Raw genomic sequence first — 16,855 nt, forward strand, 5'->3', positions numbered from 1 at the left:
ACAATTATTTTATACCATTGTCTGTTTAAATACTCGTTCTGAAAGGTGTGCAATAAAACCGTATAATGCACAGGTAGTTCCAAGTCAGTTTAATCATCGTTCTATAGTAATGCAGTTTTCATTGAAACATACACACACACTTCACTCACTGAATCGCAACATATTTTTTGTGTACGTGACACGTCTAACAGAGCATACCAGCACGCTGTCACAGGCTGGAGAATCCCTTATTTGTTGGTTCATTGCAATTCAAGATTTACTTCTTGATCTCTGTTTTGTGTTGAGTGTGTGCGCGTGTGGTTCGTGCTTATATCCACCGAACGGGCGGGCCAAGTAAAATAAATAAAGAAATAAATAAAAATCACAGGTGGATGAGAGATAAATCGGTGTATTTGTTTGATAAATACGTTTTGAGACTGAGCCCCATCAGAGAATTATTCCGGCCACTTTCAAAACAATCCCTCCCTCGTGTGAACTGACAGGGGAGCTGAAGCTCATTAAATATGCAAATTAGGGCTGGGACAACAAAGAAATACGTTGACGCAAAATATGCGCGTCGATTTGTCAGACCCAAAACATTGATGGCGGGGCCGGAGAGTAGTAGCAACCATAGATATACATAATAAAGTATATTATGTAATCAATATCTAATTATATTATTTATTATGTATATCTATGGTAGCAACACAAGTGCCTCCTCAGACTTTCAGAAGTGCAAGGCTTGCGGGTTGGTGCGCACAGAGCAACTAGCGCTCTTAACACGTGCGCATGCACACGTTTTGTTGTCACGGCTACATAAACAAATTTCTGAACACAGGAAGACAGTATAAAAATAGAAAAAAAGACAGTTCATGTCATGACACCTTTAAAATATGAGTACAACATAAATTGTAATTTAAACAGGGTAGCTTGACTGTATTTATTTCAATTAATAGTTTGTACAAGCAACAGTATCAAAAGTAACTTTGCCTAAAAAACAATTTTTAAAAAACCCTAAAAGATACTGTGTCTCAAATACCATTAAACATCCTTTCAGTCGTGATAAAGAGAAATGTGCACAGCTTGAACAATGACCAGAACCTATTTCATTTTGGTAGGGCTGCTATTCCATCCCATCTCTACCAAGCTATGTAAAAACATTAGAATATCACCAGCTGCAAAAAACAGAGAAGCAGGGGAACAAAAGGCATTCGGCCAGAATCAATAACAAAGATATGACCAAAAATCAATGTTCATTCGCAGAGGTAACTGCCAGACAGGACTATCATTTTGGTGGGTGAGGCATGACTCTTCAGATTCAAACAACAATGATGTGAAATCCCATTACAGAAGAGGGCAAGGGAGGGCAGCACTGAGACCTCTAATGGATCAGTGCTGAGAGGTGGCGTAAAGAGAGCCTGTCATCTCAGAGATGAGGAAAGGGGAGAAGAAAGACGAGAGAAGTTTCTTAAGGTTCTTATTGTGAGTAAGGCGACACAGATTGAAGATTTACCAAAAATAGCTACTCTACAAACCGCAAAGTACCGGATGTGAGGCGTGCCACACTTGCCCAATGATCAACGGGAATCAAAGATGAACGGCTGTGGCTGTGATACTTCAGGAAACACCATAGTACCTCTTATACGTCTAATGATGCCATTAAGATCCATTAGTAATCCATTAGCACATGAATGCTTCTGGATAACTCAAGGGCTATTTGATATTCACAAATCAGAACTAATTGAACAGGACAAGAGTTAGAAATGTGAGCAGAATGTATTTAGCATGCATATTTCTAAGCATTAGTTCACCTGGAGTAATTGAAGAGTCGACTGCCCCAGAGCGGGTGGTTCCCTCTGGAGCCTCCGTGAAAGAAGCAGGAGTCGGTCCCGTCAAAGTAGTTCAGCCCATCTTCTGTGTTGCTGGAGGCATGACTGTGGACCACATCCAGCAGAACTGTGATGCCCATGGAGTGTGCAGTATCAACCAGATGCTTCAGATCATCAGGAGTGCCAAAGCGGCTGAGGGTAAAGAGAATGCGTGGTTAGTAGAGTGATTCGGTTAGATGTATGATGGGCTGATGGTTATGAGTTGGTGCAAGCTAGTTGCTAAATATTTTAAGAGGTAAGCACAATGTTAAAAGCGCTTAAGGGTCAAACTAGAATTTTCAAAATCATGTCCTTAGGCAAAACACTTAGGTGATGATACATGAGGCAACTTTTTGAGCAATGTTGCTGGGTAATGTTAGCTTGGGAAAACCCAGACAACTTCCAGAAAATGTAGATTTGCTCTGCAAGTAGTCTGGCAAAGAGCCCATTCAAGTCCACTTCTAATCCGTCTTTTGCGGCACCAATCAGAAACGTTGGGGCGGGCTTTACACGATGACGACAGCGCAGTGATGAAGGTGAAGCAGGATGGAACATCACCAGTTTGAATCAGCCATCGCATCTGTTTTAAGCGATTTAAACTTTTATTTAAAAAAAAAAAAAAAAACAGCAAAGAACAACACTCGGCCACCAGATGTGGATTACACCGGCTACTTTGATGAGGAGGATGGGGAGTGTGACCATGTGTTAACACCACACAGCAGCTCTGTATCTGGCCTTTCTGTGCTCATTTCCTCACACTAGATCTGGTAGTCATGTACAAATTTTAAATAATAATTGTAAATAAATAACTAGCGTAACTATGCTCGAGTCTGAAAATGGTCTATTGAAATATGTGAATATAAACATGTGAAATATTGCAAATCACGTTCTAATCGCAATACAAATGCCTTACAATGGGGGCAAATGCGATCAGAGCTTGATGTTTTCTGTTCGACCATCAATCCGAGAAGTTTCAGTCAGTCTGAGATGCTATGAGGTTTTCCAAATTTTGCAAAAATGTGAATGGAATGACGGTGGAAACCAGTTATCATCATATTTCTTTTACAACAATAGCAAAAGTCAGAAGCCATTGCAACATATTGCATAATTGCTGTCTCAGATGTTTCTCCGTCGCTCTGCATACGTCATTGTCCGTTGGTGACGCCCCTTTGGAAATTACTTGTCTATGAAGCTTTGCCAGACCATAACTCAGTTACTAATGAGAATTGACCTATTGGTAAGCAATTTTCATGATTGGTTAGCTATCCAAGTGACCAATTGACTTGTGCTTCATGTGAATGTTTAATATGACTCTGTATACTTAGTTGAATATCTTTGAAACGAATAACATTACCTATGTACAGCGGAACAAGCTGTAACCTGTCAGTCAGTAACTTGTTTGATGCACATTGATCAAACTAATAGTTTGTCAGAGCTACATGCTTTCATTGACTTGCGCAGTTTAATTTCATTTCTCACATTTTGATAGTATTTATAACTCCTAGCTTCATAAACAAACTGCCTTACTATGAAGAATGATTACCTCAAAATGCTGGTCTGCATGCAGGTGCAAGGTACTTTACCTGAATTAAATACAAACACCTCTCTCGCTTTTGCTCACGTGCCAGCAATTACCCCACTGTGTGCCATACGTTGCCATTAAGAGGAATTAAATCAAAACAAGAATCATAACATTTACAAGAATTAAGAAGGCAGAGGCCAGGGGCTCAATAACACTATCCATTAGCATTTCATATTCAGCTCGATGGCATAGAGTCCTGGTGGCACACAACTTGGATCTTGCTTCATAAGCACTTAAGCTGCGTTTTCACAGAAATTACCTGGAACAATTTGTGCCAAGAACTTTTCCCCCTTAGACCTGTTGCTGTCTGCGTTTCCATCGTGGTCTAAAAAGTACCATGAACGGTAACACTTTAATATGGGGAAAACATATTCACTATTAACTATGACTTTTGCCTGAATAAACTCCTAATTTACTGCTTATTAATAGTTAGTACATTTTTGTAGCATTTAAGTTTAGGTATTGGGTAGGATTAGGGGATGTAGAATAAGGTCATGCAGAATAAGGCATTAATATGCGCTTTATAAGTACCGTATTATCCGGACTATACGTTTATAACTATAACTTTTTCAAAGTTTGGCTGGTCCTGCGACTTATATATCAAATTTAGTTCATACTGACTGACAAGAATAAACATATAGCCGTGAGAGGGCGCTCCTGTAGCCTACCCCAGAAAAAAATAACTTAAAACAGAAAAAAAACTCTTAACTGAAATATGAACTTAAAGACAACAACTTAGAAAGACTGAACACAAACAAAATACCCCCATAAAGAAAATCTTATTCTGTAAATTACTAACTGCATGTAGTAAAACATGCAGCCCGAGAACGATTCACACAGCGTTCGTCTCGCACGGCTGAGCCTCTCCTTACAGAGAGTTCAAGCATCTGTGGACTCGTTCCTTCAGCTCTGGCCATCTTGCTTACAGTCCGCAAGTAGCTTTCTTTGTTTTCTTCATTACAGTTAAAGTAACCTCTGCTTTTCGCCAGTACCTCACAAGTTTCTCACTCACTTCAAACTTTCTTTCTTCTGCTCGGTTATGCACAGTGAGCGGGCGCCAGCGAAGCGAGTGGGTGCACACATGCGCGCACGGCTCCCGCTCTGCTTCTACCCTAATGTGACTTATAGTCCAGTGCGACTTATATATGTTTTTTCCTCTTCATGACACATTTTTTGACTGATGTGACTTATACTTCGGAGCGACTTATAGTCCGGAAAATACGGTACTAATAAACAGCCAATATCCTAGTAATATGCATGCTAATAAGCAACTAGTTAATAATTAATAACTGAACCTTAAAATAAAGTGTTACCCCATGAACATTACGCAAATTAGTCTGGTGACATAGGACTCGCGTGACTTTCCAGTTCCCCCTGGATTTTATCTTTTGCATTTAAGCCAATCCCCTTAACCATAAATACAGTGTAAAAACTACGTCTAATAATTTACAATGTCTAATAACATATAATGATTTATATGTTGCTTGCAAAACTGTACATTTTAAATGGCCATCGATGGAAAAGCATGATTTTTGCCTGCAAAATGTTCGCCTCTTCTACCAGGAGCTAATTCCTAAAGCTACCAAACCACAGCTAAATAAAGCGCCATCTAGAAGAAATAAAGTGGATATAAAGTATGAGTGGATTCGGGTCCAAGGTTAAAGTCACAAAACAAACGCTCACTCTAAACTCCCAGCGTGTCCAGCTCTATGTCTACTCCTGGGGTTAAAATATATCAGGACAAAGAACAAGTGAGAAGAGAGCTAATGATATTCCAAGTCACCTCTCTCACCCGCTCCCTCCACCCAGCAGAACGAGGAATAGGTCTTAAATGTGCATGAGTGATCAATCATGAGTGAAATTACTCTGTATACATTGCACTTTATCTGGACTGGTCCACCAGTGCCGGCCGCCTCAGCCAGCCAAAGCCAAATAAAGATTCCCAATGACTCTGTCATATCTTATTAGGTTGAGGGAGTTGCTCACACCCTACATTCAAAGATGCAATTTTCTTTCATGAGAGTTTATTTATTTTGGAAGCCCAGTTCTGTTTTTTACTATTGTTATTTATCAGGCCTTTCTTCTATTTAGGGATTAGCGGCAAATGTGTTTACAGTAAGATTACTGCCCTTGACAGAGGACCTCATCCTGATTTAAAGACTGGAATTACTGCTGCACAGGCTGAGAGACAACCCTACCAAACCCTGAGCTCTAAAGGAAAATGAAAAGCATTTAGATACTGTCAGACGCTCAGTCTCCCAGGCCTTGTAGATATCATGTTAATAAATAAAATGTGACCAGGGTAGAGTATGCTAATGCGTTTTGGTGAAGGAGAAATGCATGTTCTTGCCACATCCAGAACAACCACATCTAAAGTCCTGAGGTGAAAATAATTTCCTTCGGGACGTACGTGTTAACATTCATTGTTAAAAATGCAATCCATAACTGCCCTAGCGACTTTAAAGCTATTAGTCCTCCGACAGCTTCAAGAGGGAAAAGTAACTGCATCCTGTACAGCAGCGGCCATGTTTTGTTCTACCTTGCATAATTCGGATCATGTTTTAAGGATATTGGCATCAAATGACAGGTTCATTTGCGCCATCATTTCTAACAGAGTTTGATTGGAAGCACAACTGTTGGTGTCCACAACAAATTATATGTGTATATTTCTAACTTTGAAAAGTTGACAAGTTATTATCCATAGCATTAGTAAGAACAAATCAATCACCTTTTAGTCTGCATCAATAACCATGTGGGCAGCACCCCGACATATATAGCACAGTTGTGCTTTGGGCATCCTGAGTTCTGCTGTTGTGTCATATTCTGATCCCCGTCAAATTATTACTCCCCTAGTATTGTTAGGTTTAGGATTTGCTGTGGGGGAGGGGTTAGGATTAGGGTAAGGATTAGACAATGAGGTAGTGACTTCAACAAGGGGGGGAATATTTTGGCAGGGGGTCAAAATTCAACACATCACTGGCTTGTGAACCTTTCCCGATCCCGTCCCCCTATCTCTCTCCAACTTTGCTTCCTGTCAACTAACTGTCCTATCATAATAAAGGCAAAAACTTAAAAAGGTAAAACTTTAAGTAATGGCTATCAGGATATGATGAGACTTTCAACCAGCATAACAAAATGTTTCTGTAGCGAATCGCCTATTGCACCTTTAAGGATATACATCCAAACTAATAACATTTCTCAGCACAGAAATATGGTTCTCAAATATTTCTGTAGCTCAAACAGTACAGCATGGTACTAACAACACCAATGTCATGGGTTTGATAACTAGAGAATGCATGATCAGGAAAAAAATGTATACCTTGACTTCTATGTGACTAACTTTGGATTAAAGTGTCAGCCTTATGTATAAATGCAAAGTACCTGGAAGCTGCAAAGAAGTTAGTGACCTGATAGCCGAAACTTGCATAGTAGGCATGTTCCATGATTGCCATGAGCTGGACACAGTTGTATCCTGAGATGAAAAAACAGGGGAAAAAGCAAAGCATTGAAGAGTTAAAAGACCTTCAAAGTGAAACACCTCAAGGCGTTATCCAAGTTATCTTAACAATGTCGACTAATTTAAGTGCTGCGATGTCCACACTGGAAAATGTAAATGAATTAAAACATAATTAAAAAGGAGTGAAACCAAAGCATGGGTTTAAATGTCAACTGCAACCTGATCCAAATCTTCAATGGCAAAATGTCAGCATGATACATTACAATTAAGCTGGTATTTTTTCATAAAAAGAATATGAGAAATGTGTAAACACTTTCTGTGAATAATAAGCTTGTGATTAAAATTATATTGCTAGATTTTGATTATAAACTTCAAAGAAGTTTTAAAACTTCCAGTCGTTTCAAGGCAAGGCAAGTTTATTTATATAGCACATTTCATACACACTAGTGATCCAAAGCGCTTTACACAGAATTAGAATTAGAATAAAATAAAATAAAAAAAATAAAATAAAATAAAAAAAAATAAAAATAAAAAAAAATAAATAAATAAATAAATAAAAAAATAAAAAAATAATAAAATAAAATAAAAATAAAAATAAAATAAAATAAAATAAAATAAAATAAAATACAATAAAATTCTGAATCTGGACAATAACAATATGGATTAATTTTGCATTGTTCCAGACAGGACTCAACATTGAAAAAAGTTTAATATTGTTGAGAAAATTGTGATATTTTTTCAGGGTTCTTTGAAGATCGAAAGTTTAAAATAACTTATTTGAAATAGAAATAGTCTTAGAGCAAACATTTATGAGTTTTTAAGAGTTTCTCCTAAATCGGCAAGTTAGCAGCTACCTTAAGAAGCTTAACCTTAAGATGTTTTGAGAAGTTCTCCTTAAGAATCTGAGGCCAAAACATGCTATTTTACCACTAAATAGTAATAAAAATAAGTTCTTAGTTAAAAGTTTTTCTTAAAAACCAATTAAAAAAGCTGTTGAGACCAACTTTTACTAAGGAATAGAAAGAAGTCTTCAAATATGAGCAAGGGAGGGGTTGACCTCATTGCTATAAATGATGTCATCACACTTACTATACCCACATTGATTGGCTGATGGGGGAGGAGGGGGATCTCTGTCAGCCATTTAATGATAGAAATATTGTAGGTATCATGTTGCACTATTCAAATAAAGGTTTAAAATAAAAATGTTGCCATATTCAAATAATGCTCTCAAAATGAAGTTTTAAAATATAGGCGTATGTGTCAATAATTAAACAAGTATATGTTCTGCTAATTGTCCGCCTCTTACATGTCTGCATCTTGAGAGATTGCAGAATCCAAGCGACAAATTATATTTTATAAACAAAGTTTGTGAGGAGCATGTTCAAACTGTCTATCGGAGCAGCTCGAGAGGCGGTATATGTAAAGCCGAGAGCCAAATGACCAAGTTACCTCGACAGTTTTCTGCATCCCTCCGCCACCCCGACTCCTCACTCTCGGTTGGGGATGTGGGGGTTAACTCAGGGTCTGGACAAAATTCTGAGCTCGTAGCCCTCGATCCCCTCAGACAGCATGCCAAATACGAACTTGTGAAAACAACTGCCACAGGTAATCTAACATTATTTATTTATTTAATAAAGATTTATTTTTGCTGTTTTATCGTATATTAAAAACTATAAATCAAAATATGTATTGCATTCATGAAGAAAAGGTTCATCACACAAGGCTCTATAACTATTTCTACAATGGTGTACAGAGTCTTTGGGCAGATTCCTGAGGTGGATTGCCGGGAACAACCATTAGGATTGTTTGTGATTGATTTTAGTGACTTAATGAGTCCTCTTAACTTTTCACAGATTTAGGAGCTAGCTTTAGTGCTAAAATGCTGTGAAATACACTTGGAGCAAAAATGTAGGAGACCTATAATTGGAACTGGCACGGCCATTATTTTTAAGAGTTTCTCCTAAATCTGAAAATTAGGAGTTACCTTAAGATGTTTAGTGGAAACAGCCTGTGATTCTCAGTCCATCTTTCTGTCCCACAGTCCTGGAGCTCAGAATCACTGCTGAGAAGCTTCTGTAAACTACATTCTATAACAACCAAACCTGTGGAAAACTCAGTGAAAAACTTTGAGAGTAAATTTGATAAACTGACTATTGCTATATTTATAGGTACATAAAAGTAAATGTTGATTTAACAGAACTAATGAGTTATTGTTCTGTCATTCTTTATATATGCGTGTTGACTATAGTGCAATTAGTCGTGGACAGAGAAATAACAAGAATAGGTTATTACAAGGTTATTCTTTTAACATTTTACAAAAATAATACCTCAAGGGTAATCTCCAGGATCCAATAACGTCAAATCAAACTGCTGTGAATCCAGGCAAACTTAAACTTGTTAGAGGAGAGGGTTAATAAGTATAACTAAAGCATTCGTCATAGCTGAGAATCGTGTCATTACATTTAAATCTTATGCAGGTGCTCTGAGCGCCGTCTGTGATCTTCTAACTGAACAGTTCCAGTGTTTGATACTTGAGTGCGTCACCAAAATATTATATCATATTTCATGATGTATGCTCATTATACCTGAGAAAAAGATACTGGTAGTGCGATAAAAAATGTACACAAACTCCAACACTGAAATAAAATTACATATCACAATTTCCACAAAAATATTAAACCTTTTCAACGTTGATTTCTGTCAAGAACACCGTCATCAAATAAGATTGACAAATAGCATACAGTTTGGATTGGCGGTATATGGTTCTGTTTCTTGGCAGATTTCTCCCTGCACATCCATGCAGCCTAGCATACATGTAATGCATTTAACATAAATGTAATGCAAATTTAATTACATTTCAATAATTTAATGTACAGCATAATTCGAGAAAAAAATGAGTTTGATTAAAAGAGGAATATCAGAAGGCCAAGTCCTGACTTGGAGAGGTCATTTTTTATGGCCCATTGCCTATTTTAAAAAGGAACTTGCTGAACATCCAAAATAATGTTGTGTACTAGGCTAAATGCACTCCATGTATGTGCGTAGCCTGTGTGTGATAGCATTTTGACCAGCTGAGAACTTGTGAAGAGCTTAATTTGTGAAAGGAGTCAAAACAGCTGCCTCTGTCACACACACAAACAAAGATCTGCTCTAACGAGACGCAGTTCTGATGCCTGTATCGAACTGTGATGTCAACAAATTCTGTCCTTTTTAGAGTCTCATCTTCCCATTCGTTTGCATGTCTTTGGCTCTTGCTGCGTTTTCATTCAAAACCGCACCGGTATTTCATTCAAACCGCACCGGAGTTCGTTTGGAAGCAGACCAATACCTATCTTTTCAGTGCTCTCGTCCATTTGTTTGGTGCACGCCAGGGTTCAGATGGCAGCGTTCACAATTATTTAAATGAACCGCACTAACGGAGTAATCACACCAAGGATCATTTTAATTGACCCCTTGCTAAGCCCCGCCCTCCTTACAGCTCTACTGTTGCCACGCCTGTCAAGCTTCCGTGCCTGGTTTGTCTATTACAGTATGCATGCATCGATGTCAGACATCTCCAAGGAGATAATTAGTCATTTTTGGCAAATGGGTGAAATATCTAAGAGGACAAGACAAACGGGACTGCAGTATGCATCACGGGATATATCCGTGACATACTATGCAACCGATTATAGAGAATAATTTCATTAAAGGCCCGCTGAAGTGCCTTGAAGCGCTGCATTATTCAATGTGTTGCTGTGATTTCCCCTGAAACGGCTCTAGCTGTTAGCAGCTCCTCCCCTTTTTTGAAACAGCCAATAGCGTTTTGTTAATAATATCACAGTTTGACTAGAGCCTTTCTGTTTGGTAAAGCCAGTTTGCTCTAAGCATTTATCATCATCATCTCCTCCATATCGCTTTGAAATACAGCATTCTGTGCGGAATTCAAATGGGTCGATATGTTTTGTCGTCCGCACTGCGCTCTCGTGTCTACAGTCAACGGCTCTGGTGTAGACTATGTGTGTGCGCTGCTGCGGTGCGTGAAACTAACGTGAAACCAGACTTCATACGCCTCAACTGAAAGCATATTTACACAATCGTTTCCTATCACATATATAGTGTGCTATGGGCTGTTCACCATGTAGAAATTAGTAAATGTGTTAAAAACTGACCGATTTCAGCCACAACGTCTTCAGCAGCGTAGGGGGCGGGCTTTAGATTCTAGAAAGCATTTGCTTGGACAGAAGATTTGACGAGAAGGTGAAGTCTGCGATGATGTCATCAAAATCTGTAATTCGTTTTAACGGAAGTGAGAGACTAAGTTTTGAATGTTAATATCTCCTAAATGCAAATTTTGTCATTGTTTTGGAACACACCAGCTTATTCATAACTTTAAGGCTGACATTGTTATACTAAAAACTAAAAAACTTCAGTTTTGATTTCAGTGGGACTTTAAAATTGAAGCTACAGCCTATAATCCCAGCACAATACCAGCCGCCTCATACGCATGTTCATGCCCAGCAGGGTAAGTGAAATTAGAAAATAATCAAATAATTATAATCAAACAGCTTATTAATAAATATTATGGAATAAACACAAGACATTAGCCTGAACACATTGCAATGATTCTCCCGCTTATATTTAGCACCGGCTAACACGTCGTGGGTCTAATCTACGCCCTGGACCTGAGCCATTCATCAAAAACCCCACAGGTACTGAAATACAGCCTTATAACAGAAAGTCACTCTCTCAAACATGATGGGCTTTATTCATTTTATAAACACAGCCATTGCAAAAATCCTTATGATGGTCTTAATTTGCACAATTTGTCTAAAACTACAATACAAAACTAATCAATAAAGCTAAGACAGTTCTTTTTATAGTCTATATACTGCATCATATGTAATAATTTGCATCAATCAAAAGTAGGTGTTTTTGTTAATCCTGTCAACATTTAATGTTAGTTGTGAATAGGGCCTCACACACTTGATTCACGCCTGGCATTTCTTACTTTGGGTTTTACATTTGGGAAGGAAAAAAAATTCCACCCTCCTTCCAAACTTTTAGGATAGGTATCAGATTTGCACAATCCATACGCATCAGCATGTTTCCCTCGCTCGAAAGCTTGACAGACCTTCTGCGCCTAGTTACGGTTGCTAAGCCATGATTGGCCTGTGGCAGTTTTCAGGCGTGGCTTAGCGAATGGTCAATTGAACCATATATGCCAAGTGTGTGCCTATTTTTTATTTTTTTGGTCCAGACCAATAGAACCAAGAGAAGCAAACTTCAAGTGTGAGCACACCCTAAGTCCCACTTTGCAACACTAATGCTAGTAAATAATGACAAAAGATTAATTCTAGTGTGATATATTGGTTGAAAAATACTAATTAACACCTTTTTTGGGGGAATAGAGATGCACTGTCAATTGTGTATCTTGCAGTGGTTATGACTATACCTCAGTCATCTGAGACTAACCATTGTTTTCTCTCTCCCAGCATAGTGGTGCACAAGTTAGACATGCCGCCTTCTGCATCTGTAATATTTGCGTGTAGCTCCTTTTGTTTGTCAATCAACATCTTTGCTGCACTTTTTCATGTGAATGATTAAAATCGCAGAACAAAGGATGCTTTTGTGCACTGCTCGTCTGACTCAGTCTTCATAAAATTTGTTATCAATGGATTTAAACTTCAGACCTGTCAAGAAACATTTTATCATGCAGTACACAACAAAAAAATCCTGATATCTCAAGGGCAGGCCATACTTAATCTATAATAATATAACATCCTTTCAAATAGAAATAGAAATGTTCCTTTCAATGCATTTCTTTGGAGATTCAGTTATTTTATTAATAAAATCAATTCTCAAGTTCAGACTTCAAAGGACTATTATTATTGTGACATTAAACTTTTTATATTAGAAGTCCATTTCAAAACGTATTCATGTGCAACTAGAATAATTCCTTCAATGGACTCATTTTGAAGAGAAAAAATAAGACATGAAAGACTTTAAGGGAAAAATAAGGGCACCACCATTTCTAAAACTAGTGCCAAAAAGCAGTTCCATTAGGAGCAAAAGTGCAGCTTTGCTCTTGTTGCATTTTGGAGGGTTGAGGACGACATTAACTAAGGCACAGAACCCCGGGGAGAGTGCTGATCATGAGAGAGACCAGTCAAAGGCTGCACAGTGACTCAGTATTTTAACATCCATTTAAGAGGTGAAAAATAATTTTACGCTAACTAACTCTACTTACAAACAGATTTGCTCCAGGCAAAGGTTAACGCTTCAGCCCTCGAGAAAACAAACAACAGAAGGTAATGTTTTATGGATCAGACCAATGAAATGAACACTAATGTTTAAGGTACCTCATGTAATCCCCACAGCTCAAAAAAATAATTTGGAACCTTCTGACAAAGTAATTGTAGGCTGGCTTCCTCACAGGCCTCCATGTCAAAAGCTCTGTAAGGGAACAATCATGGGAAACGGCTCTCTGTGCAGTAATGGAATCACTCGAGGCAGCAGCTGTTCTCACATCTGCTAACTAAACTTAACAGTTCCGCTTGTGACAGTTAGCATGATATTCCATGTGGAACTGCTTGTCGCCTGCACTCTTTTGCTTCATTTGTGTTGCTATATACTGTATGCATGGACTTTTTGGTTGCTTTTTGAGCTATTTTCTTGGCACAACACTCAAAAGAACTGACACAATGATGATGACTAATTTGACAAAATGAGATCAAATAGTGTGTAAATTGCTCCTGGGGTCAAAGGTGTCCATGATAAAAAAAGATTTTTATGACACACATTTTTTAATAGCTTAAAACGTGCCACATTCTTATAAATGTACTCTATATATTCAAGCAGTTATACCACTTACAAGAAAAGATTAAAATGAATGATACTGTACCACAACATTTTAGAGTTAACCCACTGAACCCGAAGAAGGCACCCACACGTTTTGCTTGATTTTTTCATAATGACAGAGTACAACAACTTTAAATACTCTGTCATTTTTGGCCTCATAGACATGAACACAGTCTTTACAAAGTTTAAAGTGTTTACCTTTATGTACACACAAAATAAAAACTACTTGTTGTGCTTTTTGCTAAATAAAGAAAACAAACAGGACTGTTTTTACTACTGCCTTGGTGAGCAGAAAAGACTTGCTTTTTTAAAAACATAAAAATCAAAAATGTTTGAATTGTACTGTAGGTCTAAAGTACACTGGGCAAACCCAGCCTGATCTGTCGCGATTTGATTTCGCCCGGCAACTCTCGAAACCTGTACATTCATTTCTACTGCTTCTGTTACACTTTTGCGGGAACCAATCACAGACTGGCTTATCCACCTGGCACACTATTGGTGGGTTTAACACAATGACAGATAGAGAAACGATGGGTTGTTGCCCATAGACATCATAAACGTAGACGCCCCATGATGTGCTGGAGCGTGATCCAGCGTCGCCGCCATATTGGTTGGGTCTCTCCACTCAACGCTAGCATTCAGAGTCAATGGAGAGCGAGCAATTATGCCTGTATTTTATGCAGCTTACGGTTGCAATAATGCAATATTGACACCAGATCGCATGGGATTACATTTCACAAGTAAGATTGAACAATAATTTAGGTTATTTTACAATTTATACATCATTATCATTTCATGCTTGTGTCATTTGTGGTGTCTGTAGGCCTATTTCACAAAGTAAGGCTGCAACACATCGCAAAATTAACTACCCTGGAGTTACAGTGTGCAAGCACACGCAAAAAGCTGTGCAAAACTGTTCTTTTTAAAGGATTTTAGCTCCCCAGTCCCAGTTGCAAGCCTGACAGGGTAATGTAAGATGCTGGAATGACCTGGAATTATAACGTTTACTTTAGGCCTTTAAAAAAATAATAATTCTGAGCTGGTACAGTATATATGGGAGCTTGTATGCGTTACAGAAAGTGAGTGAGTGTGTGTGTGTGTGTGTGTGTGTGTGTGTGTGTGTGTGTGTGTGAGAGAGAGAGAGAGAGAGAGAGAAAAAAATCTAAGTGAAAAATCAAACTTGTTTCTTTATTAAAATATAAAGTTCATAAATTTATAAATGTATCAATAGGCTATGCCTGTGTGAGTGTGTGAGAGAAATAAATTAAAATGAACAATCACACTGGAGTCGTTGACAACCCAGATGTGAATCACAGCATTATTCATGATGATTCACACCCTCTCCAAAAACAGCTATTGTAACAATAAGTGTCAAAAAGTTAATTAACTATATTGTTTTGTATGAATGAGTGATTGTTACGCCAGCCTGTTGCCCCCTGCAGGCTCTGCTAGACAGTGCAGATGTTAGTTGGGCAACAGGTGTATTCTATCAATAATCAACCCTCTATTATGGCGTTTAGGATATAAGGTCTGTGTGCTCAAGAGTTGCTCTCGCTCTCTCTCGCCATGTTTCTCCTGATTATGTAATTTTCTTAATATTACCTCCTTTATCGATTTGTTTGTGTCAGAGAATATTTGGTTACCACACGCGTTTTTTTTTTTTTTCTCCCCCTAGACGTTGGTTTTCTTTTGTTTGTTAAATAACTGTTTTCTTGTTTTATCAATAAATTGGTTTATTGTTTAAACCATTTGGTGTTTGCCTCTTTTATGTTGTGGCATATGAGCCAGCCGTAACAGTGATCAAAATGGTTTTCACATTGTTTTGAAGAAAAAACTCTAGACGACAACATCCTGTTCTGAAAAGCCTTGTGAACAAATGTTTAAAGTGTTTTATATGGACTGATTTCAGTGATTTAACATTTTATTTTTTTCAAAAACTACACATTAACATTATTTTTCTCAAAACTGCAAACTTGTATGTACATGTTTCTCAAATATTACTGTAGCCCTGTTTGTTCTGAATACATTGTAATAAGACGTTACCCTTTAATTTGCTTTAAAGCAACTGAAATAAAACACAAATGTTATAGCATGTCAAACGTCTTCAGGGCCACAAAATATTCTTAGGGTCCAGAGGGTTAAGCTGAAAATTAAAATCAAATAGAATTGAAGTATTTTTCTAATATATTCAGAATACAAGTGAGTGTTCACAAAGTAATCATTTTTAATAAAGTTTAACAAAATTTAACAGTTTGATCAGACCACAGAGGCCAGCCTTCACTCCCCACGTGCATCAATGAACCTTGGACGCCCAAGACACTGTCACCAGCTCACCACAGGGTCATGGGCGGCCAAGGCTCACTGATGCATGTGGGGAATAAAGGCTGGCCCATGTGGGCCGATCAAATAGATGAGCTACTGTAGCTCAAATTGAAGTTAATGCTGGTTCTGATAGAAAAGTGACAGAATGCATCACAGTTTGTTGCTGAAAGCACCATCAGTGGGCATTTGAGCATCAGAACTGGACAACGGATCAATGGAAGATGGTGGTTTGGTCTGAAGTATCACATGTATGGCCGGGTGTGTGTGCGTCACTTACCTGGGGAACACAAGGCACTAGGATGCACTATGGAAAGAAGGCAAGACGGGGGAGGCAGCGTGATGCTTTTGGAAATGTTCTGATGGGAAATCTTGGGTCCTCCAATCTATGAGGATATTACTTTGACATGTACCACCTACCTAAGCATGGTTGCAGACCCTATCCACCCTTTCATGGAAAATATATTCCCTGCTGGCTGTGGCCTCTTTTAGCAGGATAATACACCCTGCCACAGAGCAAAAATGGTTTAGGAATAGTTTGAGGAGCAGAACAATAAGTTTGAGGTGTTGACTCGGCCTCCAAATTCCCCAGATCTCAATCCAATCGGGCATCTCTGGGATGTCCTGAACAAACAAGTACGATCCATGAAGGCCCCACCTCGCAACTTACAGGACTTAAACGATCTGCTTCAATCACACCTTCAGGGGACTAGAGTCCATGCCTCGAAGGGTCAGGGCTGTTTTGGCAGCAAAAGGGGGACCAACACAATATATTTATATATATATGGAAATACTATGAATTGCATTTTT

The 16,855-nt window shown here is 38.3% G+C and overlaps 1 protein-coding gene across 1 annotated transcript in view; it reads right to left on the reverse strand.

Annotated features, from left to right (window-relative positions):
- Positions 1 to 16,855, reverse strand: part of gbe1a (glucan (1,4-alpha-), branching enzyme 1a) — a 195,728-nt gene that overhangs the window by 115,826 nt on the left and 63,047 nt on the right. Inside the window, exons 6-7 of the mRNA XM_067434224.1 lie at positions 6,811 to 6,901; positions 1,791 to 2,000 (exon numbers count right to left, since the gene is read on the reverse strand). Of these exons, the coding sequence (XP_067290325.1) occupies positions 1,791 to 2,000; positions 6,811 to 6,901 (301 nt within the window). The remainder of the gene's footprint in view (positions 1 to 1,790; positions 2,001 to 6,810; positions 6,902 to 16,855) is intronic.

The sequence above is a fragment of the Pseudorasbora parva genome, chromosome 23 (assembly GCF_024679245.1).
Source record: "Pseudorasbora parva isolate DD20220531a chromosome 23, ASM2467924v1, whole genome shotgun sequence".
Lineage (NCBI taxonomy): Eukaryota > Metazoa > Chordata > Actinopteri > Cypriniformes > Gobionidae > Pseudorasbora > Pseudorasbora parva.